The sequence below is a fragment of the Stegastes partitus genome, unplaced genomic scaffold (genome assembly GCF_000690725.1).
Source record: "Stegastes partitus isolate 25-593 unplaced genomic scaffold, Stegastes_partitus-1.0.2 Scaffold0, whole genome shotgun sequence".
NCBI classification, from domain to species: domain Eukaryota; kingdom Metazoa; phylum Chordata; class Actinopteri; family Pomacentridae; genus Stegastes; species Stegastes partitus.
In genome coordinates, this window is record NW_007577731.1 from 194064 (window position 1) to 216656 (window position 22593).

General features: G+C 46.2%; 2 protein-coding genes across 5 annotated transcripts in view; one reads left to right on the forward strand and one right to left on the reverse strand.

Moving 5' to 3' along the window:
- The window catches only part of mast3a (microtubule associated serine/threonine kinase 3a), a 30940-nt gene extending 21007 nt beyond the window's left edge, over positions 1–9933 (reverse strand). The window contains exons 1-6 of one of the 4 annotated variants that reach the window (XM_008283649.1): positions 9512–9933; positions 6957–7045; positions 6128–6200; positions 4149–4169; positions 3861–3939; positions 539–696 (exon numbers count right to left, since the gene is read on the reverse strand). In XM_008283649.1, coding sequence (XP_008281871.1) covers positions 539–696; positions 3861–3939; positions 4149–4169; positions 6128–6200; positions 6957–7045; positions 9512–9597 — 506 coding nt within the window. In that variant the 5' untranslated portion in view covers positions 9598–9933. Of the gene's footprint in view, positions 1–538; positions 697–3860; positions 3943–4148; positions 4170–6127; positions 6201–6956; positions 7046–9511 lie in introns of all 4 variants that reach the window. The other 3 variants (XM_008282870.1, XM_008285213.1, XM_008284426.1) reach the window with 3 other exon arrangements.
- Positions 9934–14778: 4845 nt separating this feature from the next.
- Positions 14779–22347, forward strand: gdf15 (Growth differentiation factor-15). Its single transcript, XM_008286362.1, has 3 exons — positions 14779–14786; positions 20405–20733; positions 21112–22347. The coding sequence occupies exons 1-3, from the start codon at positions 14779–14781 to the stop codon at positions 21885–21887; spliced, it is 1113 nt and encodes a 370-aa protein (XP_008284584.1). The 3' UTR covers positions 21888–22347.
- Positions 22348–22593: the final 246 nt, after the last annotated feature.

Here is a 22593-nt window from a genome sequence, read left to right on the forward strand (position 1 = left end):
ATCCCGGGTGTCCTCACCGGGACGCCAACCGGCGACCTTCCAGCTGTGAGGTGACGGTGCTAACCACCGAGACACCTGCAGCCCATAGGGATTTTTATGGAAATCAATGAGCAAGTAACACTGACTTCAACACATTTCAACAAGTTAATTCTACCTTTCTGATCTCTGCTATCAGGTTACTCAGATGTTCAAGGAGGTTTTTATGTGCAGCATTTCTTGTGTGCACTTTTAGATATTTTTAGTTGACATATATGAGAGGGATTCTTTTTGTGCATAAGTGTTTTTTGACACATTTATTGTGCATATATCTGTTAGTGGTGCTGAGTGACAGTACACACACTGATTCATAATAACGTGGTTGTGTTTTTATTGGACTGAAGCCAGGACGGGTGTAGCTGTTGGGTTCCACCCGTTCTAATCCAGTTAATACGAGGGCAGCATCTATTCTCCCAGGGCAGTGCAATTCTACAGAAATGTTTGTGTAACTGAAACAGTCCCATGTATTTGCTCAGCACAGCTATTGTACGACTCCAGTTACCTGAGACTGCGTGAACGAAGCCTGACGGGGGGCGAGGGGTGGGAGCCATCTTCGTCCGCAACGCTCTCCGTGCTCCGGAAATGTTTGAAGAGGAAGTGGAGATCATCTTGCGTGGGCTGGAAGGGCAACTGGTGCAATAACTCTTGGGAAGAAGAAGACTGGAAGGGAAAGACGAGACAAACAGAAATGGGATGTGTAAGAAAGAGAGGAGCAGACGGTGAAAAAGAACAAGGTGTGATCTAGTTAATATAGTAAATGTGAAATAAAACCAATCAGCTGTCTGCTTTGAGCTGGGTGTGAACGTATGTGAGGTTGTGGTTCTACAGCTTTGATGATATAACATCCTGTGTTAAAAGGCTTCCTCTGATAAGAGTCACACCGCCGCTCTCTCACATTCACTCATTATCCTGTTAATACTCACAGACTTAAAGGCTTCCATGTCCCACTATAGATCTGAATTAGATGAACACTTAACAAGGACATGCTGAGAAGGCTGCAGTAAAGTAAAACATCCTGAATCCCTTCCTACTTTTTAAAAAAAAACACTGAACTTTAGCGGCCTGCTGCCCTGAAGCAGCTTCCAGCAGCTTTTTCTTCTTCCCGTCTTGCCTCGAGCTGGGCAGGATTCACTGCTGCGTTGGCCCTGCACGCATTCGTTTTCTCTTTCTGAGGCAAAATATGTGACACACGGACTGGAATTTATGAGAACTCCCATCTGGCCGAGACCTCGAGAAGATGTGCTCACGAGACTGAGAGGAAAGAGACGAGTCGAACAGAAAGGAGAGCGGAAAACAGGACACGGAGCGACGGAGTAGGAAAGAGGAGAAAGAAGGGGTGAAAGATACCCTGAGGAGGAAACCAGAGCCGTGTCAGAAGCGAGCAGAGCTGCATAAAGCCCTCACTGACAGCAGGCCTGAAAGGGCCATTGTGCTGGAGGACTGACCTCACCATCTCCCAGCCATGTGGTTGGCCGTACAACATTACAGCCGTGACACAGGAGCCGGGTATTGTTGTTGTTTTTTTACAACCAACTGCAGTTTCAGTAATGGCTTTCAAGACAAAAAAACCTTCAGATAATCGCCATAGAAACCCTCAACAATGAGCTGATGGGTGTAGCTGGGCAGCAACGTGTGCTAGCCCTATCTGACGTTCTCCCAAAAGGAAAAGCTGAGTAAAGAAATGTGAACCGCTGTAGAGTCCCGACTCATGTGTGATGTCATCCAGGAAAATGAAGCAGGGAATTTCAACAGGACCTGTGTTATTCCAGTGATTAGCCTTATTATTGCTGTACTTTCCCCCACTCAGGAGGGGACACACAGAGCAGCTCACACCACTCTGGAATAAAGTCATGTATTGTATTATGAAGGTCACATTTTTGCCAAAGTTTATTGTTGAATTCACACAGAACAACACCCCATACCCAGTGTATTCCAACTGTAGCTCGAAAACTCTCCATCTTTGTTCAGATCGACTGCTGTTTATATAATCCCAGTAAAACTCAAGAAAAGGCGTCTGGGGATTGATTCCCATTTCCTCTCTGACGTGGAAAACATGCCCCAAGGTTGATGATACAGAGATGCATCATCGCTGGACTTATCCTGTTACGGCTGTCTGAGTCAGTGAAGTGTGCCAACTTCCATCTCCAGTCAGCTGCTCTGTATAAACCAACTGCTGCCCAGACTGTCATGTAGCGGCGCAGAGACGCTGTGAAGGTTTCCAGCCACTTTTAAGATGGTCTTTACTGTATTAACAAAACAAATGATGTGTACAGTATGACAAACCGTCATGGCAGCTCACTTCATGTGGTCTACGGAGCCACAGGGGGAGTGTGAAGTGATGGTCTGTGTGAAACTGAATTCAAAAACAATCACTTCCTGTGGAAAAGTTAGCCGCTTGTTTCTGCACCAAGAAAAGAAAGTATGGTGGGACAGTTTCATGTCAAATGATTCCACCGGGGACACGGCTTTAAGGAGGGAAAATAATAAAAAGATGTTTTAAATGGCTCTTACAGTTTAATCATCCATCCATCCATCCATTATCCATACACCGCTTAATCCTCACTAGGGTCGCGGGGGGGCTGGAGCCTATCCCAGCCGACTTAGGGCGAAGGCAGGGGACACCCTGGACAGGTCGCCAGTCTATCACAGGGCCACACTTAGAGACAGACAACCAAGCACACTCACATTCACACCTATGGACAATTTAGAATCACCAATTAACCTCAACATGTTTTTGGACTGTGTGGGAGGAAGTCGGAGAACCCGGAGAGAACCCACGCTGCACGGGGAGAACATGCAAACTCCACGCAGAAAGATTCCGGGGCCCCTACCGGGACGCGAACCGGCAACCTTCTTGCTGCGAGGCAACAGTGCTACCAACTGCGCCACCCTGCAGCCCAGTTTAATCATCTTCTGTGTAATTTAAAGTGCTGCTGAATCATGACTGACTTCTATACACAGGAAAAATAAAAATGCAATATGTTGGCTGATAAGTTTAGCTGAACAACAGCTAATCTTCAAACAGATCCCTGTGATACATACCTTTAATTATAGGCAGACTAGGTAGTGACTGGAGCCTGCCAGTGCTCTCTGATGTACAGAGTACGAGCTAACGCTGTATGTACAGAAAGCCCATATCAGTCAATACATCAATCTGGCTGATTTCCTGTCTGGTTCTATTAATTCAGGCTGCCTCTGAAGCTTCACTGACGATGCCACGCTATGTCTCACATGCACGTACTAGTTGTGCATGTGACAACTAACCTTTCCGTCTCAATCGGCACACATGACACCATCCGGTGTGTGACCAGCTGCCGACGGTCATTGATCTGCACATGTTGGAGCATTCTCCACTGCAAACCCTTTACAGCCCTTTTCCAAGTCTACAGGGGACGAGCGTTTCAGATTCCTAGATAGATGCTGGACTACATGTCACTTTAACATATTACACAACAAACTGAATCCCTTTGCTCAAGACACTGGTCTTTAGAAGCACGTACACATTTCCACAGTTCATCGAAAACATGGTCCATATGCAGAGCGGTTTTATAAAGAGCCTATAAATGGGCTCCGCTGTCCATCAACAAGCATTTATAGGAAGATTTATTTCTTGGTGTGTGTAATTGATGGCATTTACAGTTGAGTGTGTCAGCAGCAGAAGTTTACTAGACACCACAGCACTGTAAACCCACTGAAACAATGAGTGCGAGCAACATGGTGAGCTAAACACTCCCATGGCAGCGCTTTGGAAAGAGGCTCGATATGTGCTGAGGGAAAGAGGAGACAGACAGACAGACAGACAGACAGACTGGAGCTCAGCTTACAGATACTGATGAACTGGGTGCATTGGTGCAGTATCCAGACGACGGGACAGACGCCACGGACCATCTTCGCCCATCCGCTCTGCTGAGACAAAACAGTAAACGGCTGCTCAGTGCTCGCTCACATGAAGCCCACACATCCTGTTGACAAACTCCAAACTTCAAAGTATGGCTTTCTAAATCTTCACATCTCAGTTCGACATTGTTCCATGCAAGTGTAAAGGCCAGCAGACAGCATCATGATGCTGAGTCTGTGTTCTGAGGAAGATCCAGCGGGCTGTCGTTTCTTACCTTTCACTGCGGGCCAGTTGGCTGCACAGAGGCAGAAAGAAGAAGACATAAATGGAGGAGAGAGATAAAAAGAGAATGAGGGGCGGGCGGAGACACGACGTGAGAAAGAAAATAAACAGCGTTTAATGATAGTGACAGAGTACGTCTGGCTGTCAGTGTCACCGTCCTGTTAGTCTGTCAGAACTCGCCGCCACTGGCTGTCTGCTGCTGCTGGTTCTGAACACCTGCCAAGCTGCTATCGTACTGCAGCACCGAGACCTACAGACACTTAGCTCATGTCTCATTATGCCAACACAGAGACACACAATAGGCCTACGCTCATAAACACTGCATTAAACACCCAGGGCGCTGCTACACACACAACCTCCCCCTCCATGTGAAACACGTCCACTTGTTCTGTCTTTATCGCCATCGCCCCCCACTCCCTTCCCTTCGATCCAATACGGCACTCTGAGGACGTGGCCCAGTTTCCTTCACTGATTCAATCCGTAGTGACAAAGATGGTCAAATGTTTCCTTGCAGATACCAGCTCATGGGGACGTGCAGCTAAATCAGAGGTGTCACGGTGCGATTGGGTGGTTCTGCTGTGAGATCTGAGGATTAGTGTTTCTTCTCATCTGGTTCATGTGTGACATCCACTATGTGTTAATAAAGGCCTTCCTGCTGATACCAGAGTATTGTATTCAGGTCCTGTACGCCTTGTAAGGGGGCCGGGCCAACATTAAAAACAAGGTTTTAAATCAATGTTAGAATCAATGCCTGGGTTACAAAAATACAAACAGAATAGGCTGTTGGCAGTCCTCACAGCCCGCAGGTTAAAAAAGCCTCTTCAATGGTGATTACAATCCTTGAGATGGTTCCTCATCATGTTATCCCTTCCTCTGAATTTAAAGAGAACTCCTTATTCTTTGTGCTAATGCTAGCTCTTGCCCATCTGGCTGCTACTCTGTTCATATGACAGAATAGCTGCACAGACCACAGGGCTATACACCTCATGTGAATAACAAATAAACCCAGTGGAGCTGTCGAAAGTGCAGTCACAGCAACTCTCTACACATTGGCAGCTAAAACGTCTGAATAAATTTAGATGAGTCCTACAAGGCATTTCTATAAGGAGCCTTCCCTCGCTGCCCCTGAGCTCATGGTGCAATATGTCATACTGCACTGCAACACATCACACAGCGTTATACATCTGAGGTACACTCAGGGAGACGGAGGCAGCACATTCTCCTGTTGTTTACATCCAAGTGTGTACGCTGCTGTTCTGCTAAAGTCTCCTACAAGCAAGTCATAAGACACTGTTTTCTGGACACGGATGCCAGCTCCAGCGAGCGTTCCTCTCAATCCCAGTGAGTCTATAAACAGTCGCAGGACGCGTGATGAGAGGGCAAGCTCTGCCGGTTTCCCCCATAATCACAGCAGCACTCGGTAATGAGTGTGTGCACCGACTTGCCTCCTTAATTGGCCTGACAAATGCCAAGACCCATGTCCAGCAAGTGGCCCTGGGGCCTTTCAGCTGGTCGGGCTTGCTTCTCCGTTGCCTCATTTCCAGGAGCAGAGTGAATAAGCCGGGGCATGTTCATTATTCATGCACTCCGTTTCCACCATGAGAACAGCTCTGGGGTTATTTTGGTGATTTTGAGGCTATGGTTTAAAATAAGTGAACAATTTTGGTGCCGTGTGGAAGTTGGTGTGAGTTGCTTTAGGCTTCGTCAGGCAATAACCCTGCCAAGGAAAAGCTCCCAATGAAACCAGTTATATTTAACTCAAAGTGTGACTGCAGGCTTCTGGTGACCAGCATGTGAAGGACCACGGACAGACAACGTTCTATAGCTGTCTGGAGCTTCATCAACTCACAGCTTTGCTAAATGTGCATTAAATCTACTGTTTTAGTCATTCTGACTTTAGATCACTGATTTTCCTGTTTAAGTATTATGGAAAACACTACTGCACTAAGAAGCATGTGAATTATTTCTTACCTGCGAGCAAACTGGAAGTTGGCGGAGGTGCTGGCAGAGACATTTCTGGGGCTTTCCGAAGGGCTGCTGCCAGCTGAAGAAAGAAAAATCCATTACACATCTGAAAATGGGTTGAAGCTGAAAGAAACTATGGGCATGACTACTGATGTGCTGAATGACTGCACGGGCTGGCCTCTTGGTTTCACAAAGCGAGTGTGAAATGTATGCGACGATCACGTAATCAATTTAGCAGCTTCACAGTTCAACCTGAAACAATCAAAACTTTTAATTGGAGCGACGTTAACTAGGCCTCCTCACTGCTTGATCAAAGAAGCTCTGTGTCAGCAGACAGCAGGGAGTCCGCTCGCTGATCACACATGCACGCACACGCACCATATACTCTCTGCAGGACTTTATGCCAGTCACTGAGGGCAAATCACGGCCACGCCCTGATATTTTAAAAGAAATGAGAACAGGGATTGAATGCATCCTCACACAGCTAATCAGGGAGCTGGAACAAGGAATGAGAGCCCAGAGGGAGCAACATGAAAAACATATCTCATGTTCTGCACTATACTGTGGCCACATTATAGTCCGACAGCATTAAAAACATGATAAATACCAAAGGGAGACGGTCTTGTGACATACAGCACCAGAACAAACACATCCACAGCACCAGCTCATCCTGCCTCCTGCCCCTGATGAACCCTGTCACCTCATCATTCCAACTTCAGCGACTCGTCTGCCTGACGTGTGATCCTGCCTTCATGCATTATACTTAATTAGCCTCCAGTCTAATTGCCAAACCACACACTGAGCCAGGCAAACATGAAAAACAGCACACAAGTACCTGTGGCGAGCGGGAGAGGTGAGAGCGGTCGTGACAGCGTGGGCGACGGGGTCCCAACCGCCAAACTCCTTCTCTTGTTGTTACGGGAACTGTGAGAGGATGGAAACAAACAGCGGAGACTCAACATTAGCTTGTACTGCTCTAAACATCATCACCCAGGAACATGGTACTGAGCAGTCATATCAGCGCAGCAACAGCTGAACCTATGAACTGCTGTCATGAGCAAAAGTCAAGATGCTGATAATAACGTTTACACATAAATGCGTAGCTACAAACATGTATATGCATAAATACATAAACACACTCGTGCACTGATTTCTGATCATGTGTCTGCACTGATTAAAACATTCGGATCCTCTAGAAGTATCTGAAGCATGACATGAAGTCTGAGTGATGATCCAATGACATGTGGTGCGTCTGGAAGTGTTTCCATGTGAGAATATGGGAAACATCTGGACGTGCTCTCACCGTTGGGAGCACCTAATTCCATAAAACCTCCCTGGTCGGCTGTTATACAACCATGAAGACAAATAGGTGGAATGGTGACATAAGTGAGCGGGCCATAACATACCATCCACGCCGTTATATATGCATCATGTTGGATGAAAGCGATCTTTATTCTAACAACACAAGCTGATCTGCAAGTCAGAAAATCAGGTTGTTCTTCGGTCGCTTGCTGAGAGGATCAGCAGTTAATGCAATTTTGAATACGTTTTTTTCTATAAAAATAGCCCCTTTGTAATAATGATAAGTTTTTCAAGCTCATGTTGTGCATCACTGGTGCACATTGTGAGGTGTTGAGTCGGTCCTGCTGCAGCCAGCTCCTGTTGTTTTGATAAAAGCTGCAACTAGAGTTGTTTTGTCATTAAATAATTTTCCCCAGTTTGGCTTATTTCTGTCGAGAATAAAGTTGTTATTGTGCAGCTTTTTCGACCGATGCAAGATCACCTAATTCTTTCTTCAGAGCTCCTTTCAGGACAACCCCTCCATAGAAAAGGCAAACACAGAGCGGTGACTGATAAACACGAGCGGCACGTCTCTGAGCACCACTGACCCACATAGACTTCAGTGTATTTATAATGCTGTTGCCTCAAAGTTCAAATGTTATTTTGTCCACTTCCTGCATGTTTGTGTGCACAGGTTTCTGCACGCTCTGCGCTGACTCCATGTTCACAGGCGTCTACGTTCAGATTACAATTTTGGCTCCTTTTCAGTTGGTTTGTTGTGTTGTGCTATGAATCTGGTGTAATCCCATCGTGCTCTCATCCTGGTGATGTCGATGCTGTCTCTCTTTCTCTCTGGCGGTGGCCTAAAATAATTGAGGGGCTGAGACGACAACAGCGGCTGACATTTCTGGGTCGGTGCTGAGGCAGAGTCGCAGACTATACGGCCCCCAACCCAAAACGGCTCAACGTGGCGGAGATGCACAGCGACAGAGGAGCGGGGAGCCAATGAGGGCACGACTTTGGCTTCAAAACGTCTACAACACTGATCCAATCACCCAAACACTGGGAGTGAACACCATTCTATTCTTATCAGTAAATAAACGAACAAACACTCTTTTCTGGCGATGGAGCCTGGACAGAACACTGGCATGAAAGCCTCCCTGTATCAGCCCATTACCACGTGACAGCGCTATCAACAGTGATAAGGCTGCTCATATTTAGGACTAACAATAGTGGTTTGTAGGGGTCGGGCAGCAATGGAACAGCATGGATATAGGCCACTGAGATGCAGGCCAGCATGCTTCATACATCTGCTGATGGTGGTGACGTCCTCCTAAATCACACTGTGGTGAATCGGTGACATGGATGAGGCATGATCCCAGCTACAAGGAAGAAGTGGAAGGTCTGGCATTCCACAGATAATCACTGGCAGGCTGTGGTGATCTGGAAAACTCCTGCATATTGCACTGAAATGAAAGATGCAAGCTTTATTCCAGGACTTGACTCACAGGCAGTGATGTTGCAGTTTGTGCTGCTGGAAGCCAGCAGTGGGTCACAGCAACACAACGACTCATCACAGCAACACTGGGATTAAAGCAGATCATCTATGATCAGACCACTGTGAGCTCCCTGACTGCCACAGACACACTGAGGCATCAAGGGCTGATTGAATCTACCCTCACAGATAAGGGCACGTAGACGGCACCGCGGTCCCACGAACCGCATCACGGTATCGATCACCTGGTGTCGCTGTATGCGACAGCTGGCAGCAGACAATGCAGCCTGCCCACACACACACAACAGTCTACAATGGCCACGTTTCTCTGTCGGAAACAAAAACTAGGGCGGATGGAACCGACACATACAGTAACGTGCTGTCGGCGGCCCAGACGGGGCTTTATCAATCCGAGCTGCTGGCTCGGAACGCCGGGGGGGGGGGCTGCGTTTACGTACCGAATAGCTCAACATAAACGTTCAACAAATTGCTATTTGTCGGACAGTGAACGCCACAGCTGATGACAACCAGCAGGGCAGCCGCTGTGCTGCAGCTTAGCCGAGAGCCTTAGCAGCAGCCCGCTAGCTGCCCTGACGACCGCTGGCTGTCGTTACCTTTTCGATCTTTTCATCATGGCCCCGGTCACGAAACTAGTTTTGTAGCTCGGCAACACGGTCCAGTAGTAGTTTTGGTCCGACATGTTGGCGGGGACCGATGGAGCCGATCCAGATGTGAGAACAAGCCTCCTGTCGCTACAGCTTCATGGTCAACAGTCTCTCCGGGGATGAGCTGCTATCGGCGGCGATTAGGCAGGGCCGCCGCGTCCAACGGCACAAACTCCATTCAGCTCCGGTACAAACTGACCCCAGAGCCTCGCAGGGCAGCTTGGATGTACTGAGCGACTTCCACGGCCATGCCCGCCCCGTTTCCCGTCCGCTTTCACCGGCAGTGTGCGCCGAACGGTGCGTCTCCCCCAGGATGCGACATTATCGAGCGCTATCTTCGTCAAAACATAAAGAGTGATAGAAACTTTCCAGCCACAGCAACCGTCCGCCGCACCGCGCAGCCGCATCAGCGCGCGCCAGCGAGAGGTGGGACTAGCGGTGCTTTCAGGTGCTGTCGGAAAAACCGGATTCAACAACGTCACCGCGCAAATACCAACCGCACGGCGAAAAAAAACCCCGTATTGTCAGAGATGAATTTCACTGACACGCCTAATCCTTAATATGCCGTAAAACAATAAAGGTAAAACTTGCACACGTGACATTTCTGGGTCGTTCCCTGAGCGTCCCACAGTCTTGAAAGCGGCATTTTAGTCACCAGAGAACATACAGACTCTCACGTGATTTTAGTGGATTTCAAGGACTGTTCAAAATATGATCTCATTAGTTTAAGCTAACGAAGACATTAAGATTCAGAAACGGGATAAAATAACCTTTTCATGGTGTATTTAAGGAACAACACAGTAGCTCTAGGCTCCGAGGGTGGAGGCCTTCAGGGCACCCAGAAGTCCTAAAATCACTGCCAGTTGGTTCATAGTCATTTAATTATCTGTCTGAAAAGTTAATAGCATGTTTATCATCAGGGGATATGGAGAACCTCGTGTATTTTTTGTAGATTTCTGACCAGCACATAGTCCAATGAGTTCTAATTATCTTCCAACTGAGCTATTAAATGTGATAAAAACTGAAATTACCATATTCAAATGCACACTATAGAGCATCTGATAACGTTTGCATGGTCTATTTAAGCATTCCTTTGGCTCCAATGTTGGACCACAAACTGAACGAAAGGAGTAACCTCCCCGAGGCCACGGGTACTTCAGGGCACCCAAAAGTCCTACATTCCTTCCTAGTTGGTTCGTGGTAATCTAATTACTTTCTTGAAAGCGGCTTTTTTGTCATCAGAGAAGAAGGAGGTGCTTGTGTTAACAGATTCCACAGCGTGGTCTCGTGAGCTCCATCTGTGTCCTTAAACTTTAAAACCAAGACGTTATTTGTGATGAAACTGAAATGATCCGATTCCGAAGCTATGCCGTGTAGAAACCTTCACACGTTGTGTTTAGCGTTCAGTTGCAGCTCGATGATTCCAGGCTGCTACGCTGGCAGCAGCTCTGCAGCCCCACAGCTCCAGGGCACCCCGAAGTCCCAGATTCACCGGCAGTTGGTTTGTGGTTCTATCATTACAAGTAGATATGGGTGTGAATGTCTTTTTTGTCTTTCCTAACTGTGTCGGGATTTACATGGTGCCTAATTATTTTCATTTGCCTAATTAAAACATGGCAGAGGCCCACAGCTCTTTTCTTTTTTACCCCATGATGAGTTAATACAACCCTCATAAAGCTTAAAACACAAGAGGTGTCCAGAGAGAAGCACAAACACACGGCTCCTGATTCAGCATCTCACATGATAGCAGCTGCAGGTGAGCAGCATTCAACTCGTCAACAACCTCTGAATCCGTCAGCCGTGATCGACTGTTTGCAGTGATTCTGGTATTTCCTCACTCGCCTACGGTGAGACTCTCTTGGCGTGAGCTCATGTTTAAAGCCGGGGGGGGGGGTCCCTGAACAGGTTGGAATCAGCAGAGGTGTTGGTGTTGCTCTGACAAGGGCAGCACATTCACCAGCCACTTCCTTCATGCCGTGTCTCTGTACTAACACTGGACGTGAGCTGTGACAATGAAACTGATTACTCTTGAAATCTGAGCAGGAAAAAAAAGGTTCAGAAAAACAAACACCTGAGCAGCTACCTGTGAGGCTTCGCTCAGCTCAAATATTTAAACTAATGGATTATTAACTCTGCTGTGGCAAAATAAAACGACCCAGACAGAACAATAAGCAGGATTTTTAGCAGCAACAACAACAGAAGACAGATTATTGATTCCCACATGCTGGGAGGACTTGCTGCATGCAGAACACATCTCTGTGTCTCTGCTCTCACTTTCTGGGTTTATGTCGAACCTGTCTGAGCAGTGAGACTGCTCCGTCTCTCTCTGAAAGCACCATCAGAAGACTCTCAGGGGAGGATCGAGCAAACACACACTGGGGTGGAAATTGGCATGCATGCACAATAAAGCTGACAAGTGACAGAAACCTGGTTGGTCTGGTTTGAGGAGAATAAAGGGGGGCACAAGGAAACAGAGACAGAGAGCACAGATTCAGCCAGCTGATAGTACTTACACATTCCCCCTGCGAGGAAGACTCAGCTCTTTCTGGAATAGAAAAGATGGGAAAGGTTGAAGTGAGAATATTTCCTTTGAAAAAATGAAAAAGCATCTTCCATATTTGCTCTGATAGCGCTGCTTTGAAATGCAAATATCTGCCACGTCTGAGCGGAGCGAGATGTTTATTGTCTAGCTTCAGGGCTTCTTCACACGTTGATGTCTTTGGATGCATCCTGACGGCTTTAGTCCGAAAATACAAGTTTAAGATGAATCAACTTGTTAGCTGCTGTAAAACTTTAATTTCAGATGATATATCTATCCATCCATCCATCCATCTATCATCTTTACACCTTAATCTTCACTAGGGTCATGGGGGGCGGAGCCTATCCCAGCTGACTCAGGGTGAAGGCAGGTTCACCTGGACAGGTAACCAGTCTATCACAGGGCTACACTTAGAGACAGACAACCAAGCACACTCACATTCACACCTACAGACAATTTACAATCACCAATTAACCTCAGCTTGTTTCTGGACTGTGGGAGGAAGCCGGAGAACCAGGAGAGAACCCACGCTGCACGGGGAGAACATGGAGACTCCACGCAGGAAGATCCCGGGTGTCCTAACCGGGATGCCAACCTTCTAGCTGTGAGGCCACGGTGCTAACCACCGAGACACCTGCAGCCCTGATATATATATATATATGTGTGTGTGTGTATATTTTATAGCGTTTCAGGCTTATCAGATGCTTCCATTTTCTTTCACTTGCTTTCCTTTCAGTGAGCTGCTCCATTGCCTAGTTTCTTGCATGACAAGTGGCCTTGTAGCCGTTTAACTGCAGGGATACGAAGCCTCAGCAGCCTGTGGCGACCGTGTTCGAGCTCAGGCAACTGTAAAACTGTCCTTGCTGCCAGGAAGTGAAGGACAGGGTGGCACTCAGTCAAAATGAGAGGCTGAGCACAGAAAGGTCTGAAATTACCTTCACCTATTTATTTACAATTTACAGGAGAATGTGACTCATTAATGTCAAACAATGTGGGTAAACACGTCTAAACGAGGGTATTTCTGTAGCGTTCCACGTTCCATATTAGTATAAGGACAGGGCTGCACTTCAGCTACATCCAGTGAATGTGAGGTGGGACAGAAACCAGTTACTGTGACTGAGCAGGAACACCCACTGAGGACAGTGAGCTGTTCATCAGAAACCTCCTCCATGTCAGAGCCCGGCTGGAAACAACACAGCTTCACAATGTAGGCAGAAAACATACACATGAAGGAAGACATGCAAGTGAATACATACATGAATAAAAACACTTCATTCTGCTCCTGTTTCACACATTCCTGACTACCAACATGGCATCCAAGAGAAGATCAAAGAGATGTTTGTGCCAGTCTTGCAGAAACCCTTGGGTTTCGTGCTCCTATCACCAAGGCAACCAGATAGTCCAAAGCCCGGAGGATCAGCTCCACCATAAACACACCAGTAGAGAGATCACATCTACACACCTCAGCCTTCATTATGTGCCCTAATGGCTTCAGTTCAGCTCTCATCGCCTGTTGTGATCAATGCTCATGACTAAAATGATCAAAACACAGAATAAACGGTGTCACGTGATGACCAGGAGCAACCAGAGATGATAATAAATATTTTAATCAGGAGCGGATCAGGCGCTACACCCAAAGCCAACCCGGATAGGTGCCACACCGTCACCACGATCATCTGAGCCTGGAAACAAGCCCCAGCACCAGCCCAGCCTGTCCGACCGCCTACCTGCAGACCGCGGCGTCTCAGGATGTTCGGCTCGTCCATCATGGAGACAATAGAAACCTTGCGCGGCTCCGGTCAGTCAGCCCATACTGCGCCCTGCGCGCCGCCCGGAGCTCTCAGATACAGACACAGAGACAGAGACGGACCTCCTCTCTGCTGCTGCTGCTGCTGCTGCTGCTGCTGCACCAACAGCTCCTCCACCTCCTCCGCCTCCTCCTCCTCAACGGAGCGAGCTGCACGACCGACCCGAAAAGGTGATCACTTCATGGAGCTGATCAGCTGATCAGGAGGGAGGGCATGGACCTGGTCCAGTTAATCAAGTGACAACACGCTGACCACACCCTCTATTGATGTCCGCTGGTCAGATGACTGGCTGTGCTGTGGGTCACCTGCAGGTCAGCGTCCATCAGAGGAAACAGTGAAATATCTGCATAAACCTCCTGGTCCCGTCCAGCCCAGTCCCGTCATCAGAGAGGGTCTTCATAACCAGCTGCTCACCAAATACCGCCCCAAAATTAAATAACAAATAATTAAATGCATTGCTCATTCTTTCAATAAAAAAAAAGAAAGAAAAAAAAATTAAATCTTATTTAAATTTGTTAAACTTTTGAAATTATACAGTCACACATTATCAAAATATAAGTGAATATTACAAAATATAGGACATTTATTACTGTTATTATTATTATTATTATTATTATTGTTGTTGTTGTTATTTTTATTATTATTACATTGCTCAAAATACAGACTGTTGATGTGGACATTATGCATAGGTTACTCCTGTTTTTCTTTTGTCTTTTAAAAATCAGCATGTAAATAAAACCTTTCTGTGATTTTTCTGATTGTACAGAATTTTGTAATTTAACAAAACAATGAAAATGTGTAAAGTAACATTAAAAAAAGCAACTATTTGCCAATCATATATGTATATTGTTTGTAATAACAGTAAATATATGTGTATGTATATATATAGTAAATATCTGGAAAAAACAAGAACAAACTAGTTATTACAAATAGATACAAATAGAGCTTTATTATGTGGACATCATTTACAGTTTTAGCCCATTTTTTATGCTTAGCATGTAAATTCATAATATTTGTGATTTTACTAGGTCTTATCTGTAATTTAACAAAACGGAGATAATTTTGGAAAATAATAATTTTAAAGAATTGTATTGAAAAATAATTAATCCTCGATGTCTGTAGCTTTTCTTTCAAATTATGGCATCTAGCTGTAAAATAACAGGATTTTTTGCTGATTTAAATACAGTAAAATATTGTAAATGTACAGCCAAATGTCATATAGTTTCAATCTAATTTTAAAAAATGTAAAAATATTTACTATTTAGAATTTTTTCCATGGTTAACTTGTGATTAATTATCTATAATTTAAGGAAACACAGAACATCTGTAATAATAACAGTACATTTTATTTTTGAAAACATTACTGTAAAAAACCAACATTGTTTTTTCCAGTGCACCTTTGCATTGTGAAAGTGACTACCAGGAACACGTGCTCTGCTCTTATTTCCATACGCTGTAATACGTGCAGGCGGTTTGTCTCTGCACCAGTCCATCTTCTACTCCCCATCACTTCAGATGACAGCGTCTGTCTGCTGGCTTCAGGATGTCGAGCTGAGCAGCAGCGATTGATCCGTGCCTGTCACCAGAGGAGCCGTGAACACAGCGATGGCCAGTCTCTGGTCCTGTGAGCTCACATGTTTGTTTACGTTGGCCGGAGATGTGAAGCTTCCTTGTTCTCTTGTGTTTATTTGAACCAGTGGCTGAAATCAGGCATTTATCACAGAACGGGTTGAGCAACGTGTCCTGCAGAGACAACAGCAGTAATAATGACGATGCTGTAATAATCATACATGTATAATAAAGGCTTTTATTATACATATCTATGGTAACAACAGTCCACATGCGTCTGTTTCTGTCTGCAGGGTTCGATGGTGGTTTTGGACTAAGTGGTTCCCTTCACCAAAGCAATGCCATAAAGAACACGTTTTCATGTTTATTCTGTGTTTGGTGACATCTGGGCAGGATTTATTCAAAGTTAATTGCGGTTTAAATTAAGTTTAAGCTTCATTTGAAGTAGATTCTGTTGAATTTCAGAATGTTGAAGCATTTTAAATCTGTGTTGAATTGATAATTTAACTAAATAGCTGTTTGAAAGGCAGATTTTATCGTCTATGTGTGAGTTAAAACATCTTCCAGAAACTAATGTTTGTTTGTGGCTGACAGTCAAAGAAGCCTTAAAGCGTTCTGTCTCTAACCACTGCATTCAAATCATTTCACTGTTTGAATATTTTTCCATCAACAAACAAGTTTATCACCAAAGACTGAATGAAAACTGAATCAGCGTCTAACGAGGATCAGATTTCACATCCAGGTAACCAGACGGGTTTCCTGGTCGCTGAGCTTCATTCCTCTGGTTTGAATTGAGCAGAACGACACCAAACTCCTGCCACGCGGTGCCCATGTGTACAGATAACGAGGTTTTGTTCGTTCCCAGACTAACGGCGGGGCTCAGGAGCTAAAGAAGGCAAGACTGTGAAGGGTGGACGCGTCCTTTTGAAGAGCTCTGCATGTGATCCAGCATAGGTCATCTTCAAATGCTCCTCGCTCATTAGTGGAGCCAGTCAGGCATGAAAAGGCAACTCTCCTCCTTCTGCTCCTCACTGCAGCCTTTTCACATCTCTTTCCTTTTACTCCGTATCTCAGCTCTGAACCTCATTTACCTGCAGTCAGAAGGTGAAGGTGAAGGACAGGACATCTGCTCTGAGTCCCAGGACTAATCGAGTTCTATTAAAAAAGAGCATGAAACAAAAAGCACATACTGAAAGAGAAAGTGGGAACTGTTCTCTCTGAAGCTGTGTCGAGATGCGTTTCTATGAAAACCAATCGAACAAGATCAACAGGAACCTTTGGACCTCGGTATGTTTCCCCCACAAGGAGGTTTGGACCGGAATCGGGCTTTTTAGACAAGAATTTTAAAAAAATTTCATGTCAGAAGGAAAATAGAATTCTTCAAGATAATGTAAATGAATGAAAATCTAAAATGTGAAACAAGTGACTGGACTTCAGAACATCCACCGTGCTGTGTTTGGTGTCTTCAGATCAAGCTGGTGAAGTTCCGACTGTATGCTTCACGTCTCGCTGAAAAACAAATCAGGTCCGACCGCATCAGATTGTCCTTCAGGATTTTCCTAAACTTTGCTGCGTTTATTTGACCCTCTGCCTTGACAAGCCCCAGGGCCTGCTGCCGAGAAGCATCCCCACGCCATGATGCTGCCACCCCCGTACTTCATGGCAGTGTGTTGCAGATGAGCTGCAGCGTTTGGTTTCCACCAGCTGATGGTCAGAAAGCCCAACTTTGGCCTCATCAGTCCAAAGAACCTTCTTCCAGTTCCACGGCCTCTCCAGAGTTTCTTGGATTGTTCTTTTTGTCTTCATGGTGTCGTTATATCTCAGAGAACTCAAGGACCCTCCAGATAAAAGTGTCTTTACCATCACTGGAGACACCTTCACTGAACTCAGGTGATCTCCATTTCACTGACTGACACCAGCTGGCTGCAGCTTTCTCAATGTCTATGCAATCACTTCCTTTACATTTCAAATTCTGAATTAATCTACTTTGTAAAAAGTCTGTTTCCACCAGAAGGGCCTTGTTTTTGTAAATTCTTCTCCAAAAAGACAATTAAATCGAAATTATTGGAAATATCAGTAAAAACATTTGTAGTTGTTCAAATACTTTTACAGCCAAACGGCAGAAGAGAACAATTTATTATAAATGAAAAATATTATTTAGAGTTTTGGCCTGTTTTTTATGGTTAACTTGTGATTTGTCCAGAAAGACAAATTAAATTGACCATGAGAGAAAACTTGTCAGTCAGGTGAGCACGTCAGGACTACAGCGTTGGAGTCTCTCAATGGAGACGCAGCCAAAGAAACAAACAGCCAGAACCTCCAGATAGCACCGCTGACCCAGTTCATGTCTGGAAAACAACAACAGCATTACTACACACATGAACACACACCTGCATCAGGTCACACTCACCTGTGTGGTCTCTCTTACATTCAACATCAGGTTCATGTTAACTTTCAGGGCTGCAGGTATCTCGGTGGTTAGCACCGTGGCCTCACAGCTAGAAAGTTGCCAGTTGGCATCCCGGTGAGGACACCCGGGATCTTTCTGCGTGGAGTCTCCATGTTCTCCTCGTGCAGCGTGGGTTCTCTCTGGGTTCTCCGGCTTCCTCCCACAGTCCAGAAACATGCTGAGGTTAATTGGTGATTGTAAATTGTCCGTAGGTGTGAATGTGAGTGTGCTTGGTTGTCTGTCTCTAAGTGTAGCCCTGTGATAGACTGGTTACCTGTCCAGGTGAACCTGCCTTCACCCTGAGTCAGCTGGGATATGCTCCGCCCCCCATGACCCTAGTGAGGGTTCAGGTGTACAGATGATGGATGGAGGTTGTGAGCAGCAAACCTAATCCTGTACTGGAGCTTTAGAATCACAAGGGGGCGCCATGAGCCCTTACGTCTGTATGTCTACCTGTGCTGGGCTTCGTTCTGTGACGCTGAACATGTTTTCTAAAACAGTGACTGAACTCGTGCTGGAACAGGAGCAGAAGTTTAACACACAGAATCCATGTTTGTTTAAATGTTTTTATGCTTATCTAGTTCTGATAAGTTAGTCTCTGCAGGCAAATAAATTTTGGCGCGACATGTAGCCGCTACTATCAGACAGACATCAGACTTCTGGGGACTCAATAATGCAAAGTCAAGCTTATCTGTAAAGCTGAGTCACAGCTTGTGTTGGGAGCAGTTCAATCAGAAACAGATCCTAAATTGCTGAATTTAGATAGCAGTTATAGGCCCGGAGGAGCAGAAAAGGTCACGTTAAATAGTGTCTGCTGCATGTTTATCGTTGTGGTGGTGATCATGACGCCAGGCCTCACGCCGCGCTGGTGTCTGATGAAACCGCCGCCTCACAAATGTCTCTGTCATGATGACACGAGGGTTTTTTCCCTCTCTGTCTGTCTCTCACGCGATTCTCACGATGATTAAAAAACGACAAGGAGAAACAGACAGGGGAGAAAGTGACAGTTTAAGCAACAGCACTGCTTTGCATGAGTCACTTGAAACCTTTTGCACACTTTAGGTCTTGCAGGTTCACCTGGCAGGGCACATGACTGTTTCATCAGCTGCTGACTCACCGCTCAGACATCCACACGCTGCCGGACCGGCTGCATCTCCTCCACTCTCTCATACCTGAACACCAACTGCTCCACAGCTTTGGATATTTATTCTTTGGGGCTTTTATAGCCAAGAAGCTGATGCTCACAGCCCCTCAGTTCAAACAGCGTTGTTTTAGCGGTCAGTCACAAACCCTCACGTTCATCCTGAGTGTAATTCAGTTAGCATCTAGATAGCAGCATCATATTATAACGTAGATATTAGCAGCTAGTTCATCTTAGTGCCACCTTACATTTTGATTGACAGGCAGAATGTTAAACTTCTATAATCTATAAATCTATAAATGCTCTTTATTGACATTTGTACACAGAAGGAATCTTTAGCCGTCAGGTTTCAGTACAGAACAGGGTCAGTGCTACAGACACACCGACTCTGTGAACCTCAGGACAGATGATTTTCACTCTGAATGCTGATAAACTTGGTCTGTCCCATCAGTCCTTTCATCGCTGGCGAGATCCACACATCTGTGCCATGACGCCACCGCTGTAATAACAGCCTGAGAGACGTTTTCATGGAAGATCAAGAACGTTCTGTCTTTTAACAGAACCTGTCTCTGCTTCCTTTTGTTTTTAATCTTCTCAGCCTGAGGCGCTTCCTCTCTGGGCTGGTTCAAGGAGGGATGGTTGACATAAACTCTCTCCACCTAGTTCTTAATTACATGCTGTCAGCTGGAGCAGTCAGATAAATAGATAGATCTGTTTAGGTGGCTCTCGGTCGTGGTTTTGAAAATGGGACATCCCGGCGTGGAGCGCTGTGTCGGCTGGATCACTCTGTGGCTGGCTCTGACCTCTGACTGTACTGAGCTGGGGCTGCAAGGAGACAGAGCTGCAGCCTAATAGGGATCAATGAACTGCCGCATGTAGACCCCTGGAAGAGATAATGAAGTTTTACATCATCCCTCTCCTCAGAGCCGCTCACTGGGGCTCATTTGTCCGATTAAGTGATGTAAAGCTGGGAGTTCCTTGAGCTGTACCTGTGACGTAACCGAACCGTATTCACAGATCCTCTCTTTAACGTCTCTCCCGTCTCTACTGTCGCTTTTCACCCCGCGGCGGGTTATTAAACCTGGAAAACCCTCAGTTGGGATAAGTGTCACAGGTCTTTAACTTTATAGGTCACGTCTTGTTAACACCAAACACAGAATGTTGCCTCATGATTGCACATGGCCTTAGCTGAGCCCATCACACACTCACCTGACCTACAGGGGTGTGGCAAACACAGTGGCTCTATAAATAAAAGCATGCCAAGAATGTCATTCATAACAGGGACAACGCTGCAGCACTCACAGACCAAACCTACCGGCAGGATGGCCGTGCTCAGATCACACCTGCTCCTTCCACCCGTCTCCTGCATGCTGCTGCTCCTGGTCTCCACCTCGGGGGAAGGCCGGCCTCACGTGGCCCAGGAAGGCACACCTCGCGCGAACGGGGTGGACAGCCGGAGGGTCCTGCTCCTGGAGGCGGTGAAGTCGGGGATCCTCAGCTCTTTGGGTTTGGACAGGGAACCCAGGCCGACCCGAAAGGCCTCGGAGCTGGAGCTGGCGAAGATGTATCAGCTCTACAGGGAAAAGCTGAGAGAGATGAGAGGGAATTCCAGCCAGCCGGCGGAGGAAGCTTGGACATCCAGCGTGTCTACGGTGCTCTTTCCAGGTAAGACTTTTGTTACACAAGAAGAAAGCTGAGCCCACGTTGGTCACTGTGACGTGAACATCAGCCGAGCAGCTCAGAGATGTCGCTGTTTGGGTTTGCAGACAAAAACTATTGTTCTGGTGTGGTCATGAAGACTATAAATAACCTCTGTTCCAGCGGTTCACGCTTCAGGTAGAGCTCACGTCTACCAGCTTTACGAAACCATGAGCGTGACAGGCACACCTTGTACACAGCGCTACACTCTGAGCACGTTCTCATGACGCTCATCAGTAACGAGCAATAAAACCGTTTGTCAGGCTTTTACAGATACTTTGGCTTTGGTCTGCTAAAGTATGTCTCCAGCTGTGTTTCTTTTGACATTTTTCTTTTTCTTTGTAGTGAAACCTCTCAAAGTGCTTTGGAGGAGGAAACACTCGCGGTCGGGTCATCACATGCGCTGGTACCGAGCACTTTTCCAGAAGAACCCAAACATACGGACTGAACTGAGTCTCGCTCGAGCGGAGCTAAGGATTTCCAGGCAGGTCGTAGACCAGCTCGCTCCAGCTCAGAGTGAGGTTAAGGTCAAAGTCAACAGGAGGAAGCCGACCGTCCGGATTTACACGTACTCAGTGGTCCACACCAACACCTCAAGCACCGAGGACGTGGTGCTCGACGTCAGCCCCGAGGTGGAGGCCTGGATGAAGGCCGACGGTCGGCCCCTGGTTGTGGACGTGGGGATGGTTTTGGCGAACAGAGACGCTCTGGACATAAACCCGACCATCTCTCTAGAACTGGGCCTCACACAGGCCAAACCCGCCGAGAGGTCGAGGCCCCGTCGCTCCAACAAGGAGGACGAGTGCGACGAGCGAGGCTGGTGCTGCAGGAAATCGATCAGCGTGTCCTTCAAAGACATCGGCTGGACTGACTGGGTGGTGGCTCCGGCCGAGTACACCATGCACTTCTGCGACGGCGCCTGCCCCCACAACTACAAGCCAGCCAGCATGCATGCACAGGTCAAGTCACGGCTGCACCAGATCAGCGGTGGAGCGACGCCGCGGCCCTGCTGCGTGCCGGCCGCCTACGAGCCCATGGTGCTGATGCACTATGACAGCAGGGGGAAGCTGAAGCTGACGCCGTTCGACGACCTCATCGTCAGCAAATGCCACTGTGCCTGAATTAGTTTTATTTTTAACTTCACACTAAGTTTTGGTAATATTTTTGAACTATGTTACATGATGACAGAAGGACAGCGTGAGTCCTTGGATGAGTTTTTTTTTTTATACCAAATAATTGGTGCTTTAGTTGAATTAAAACTGTAAATATCCACTTTGACTTTATGATGTGTTACTCCTCCTGTTCAGACTTTCATTCTCTGTGTTTAAACCTATAGTTATTTATTTAAGTCCTATTTATGGCCGTATTTGTGTTATTTTGCTGCTGCTGCTGATGTGTTACGGTATATTTTACACCTGTGTGTTATTTAATTGTGTTGGACTGTCCTGATTGGTTCGTGACATATTTTGTTTGCTGTCTGACACATTTCAATTGTATGAACACTAAAATAAATGTCTGATTTATTCCTACTGTACTGTTGTACTTGAATATATAATAAAAATTTACTTTTCTTAAAAAAAAGCATAAGATTTTTTCCTCCAATTTGTTATTCATTTACAGGAATACTATAAACCGCTGTAGGTTAGGAAGGACAAGGTGCGCCAGACAAATCTGTGCGTAGGATAACTTCTAGTTATCATTTATGACCTTGAAGCTGTACTCAGCATGGCCTTGACCACCAAAACTAATTATGCCTAAAGGTCGCTGGGAAAATGCGAAATTGCAAAAAGGAACAAAAGCTGCGTATTGTGTAAACTGGAGCGCATT

What these genes read in the sequence shown, in the direction of transcription:
- gdf15 (XM_008286362.1), top strand. An exon ending in GTCTACGGTGCTCTTTCCAG is followed by an intron (nt 20,734 to 21,111) that starts GTAAGACTTTTG and finishes TTTTCTTTGTAG; the next exon opens with TGAAACCTCTCAAAGTGCTT.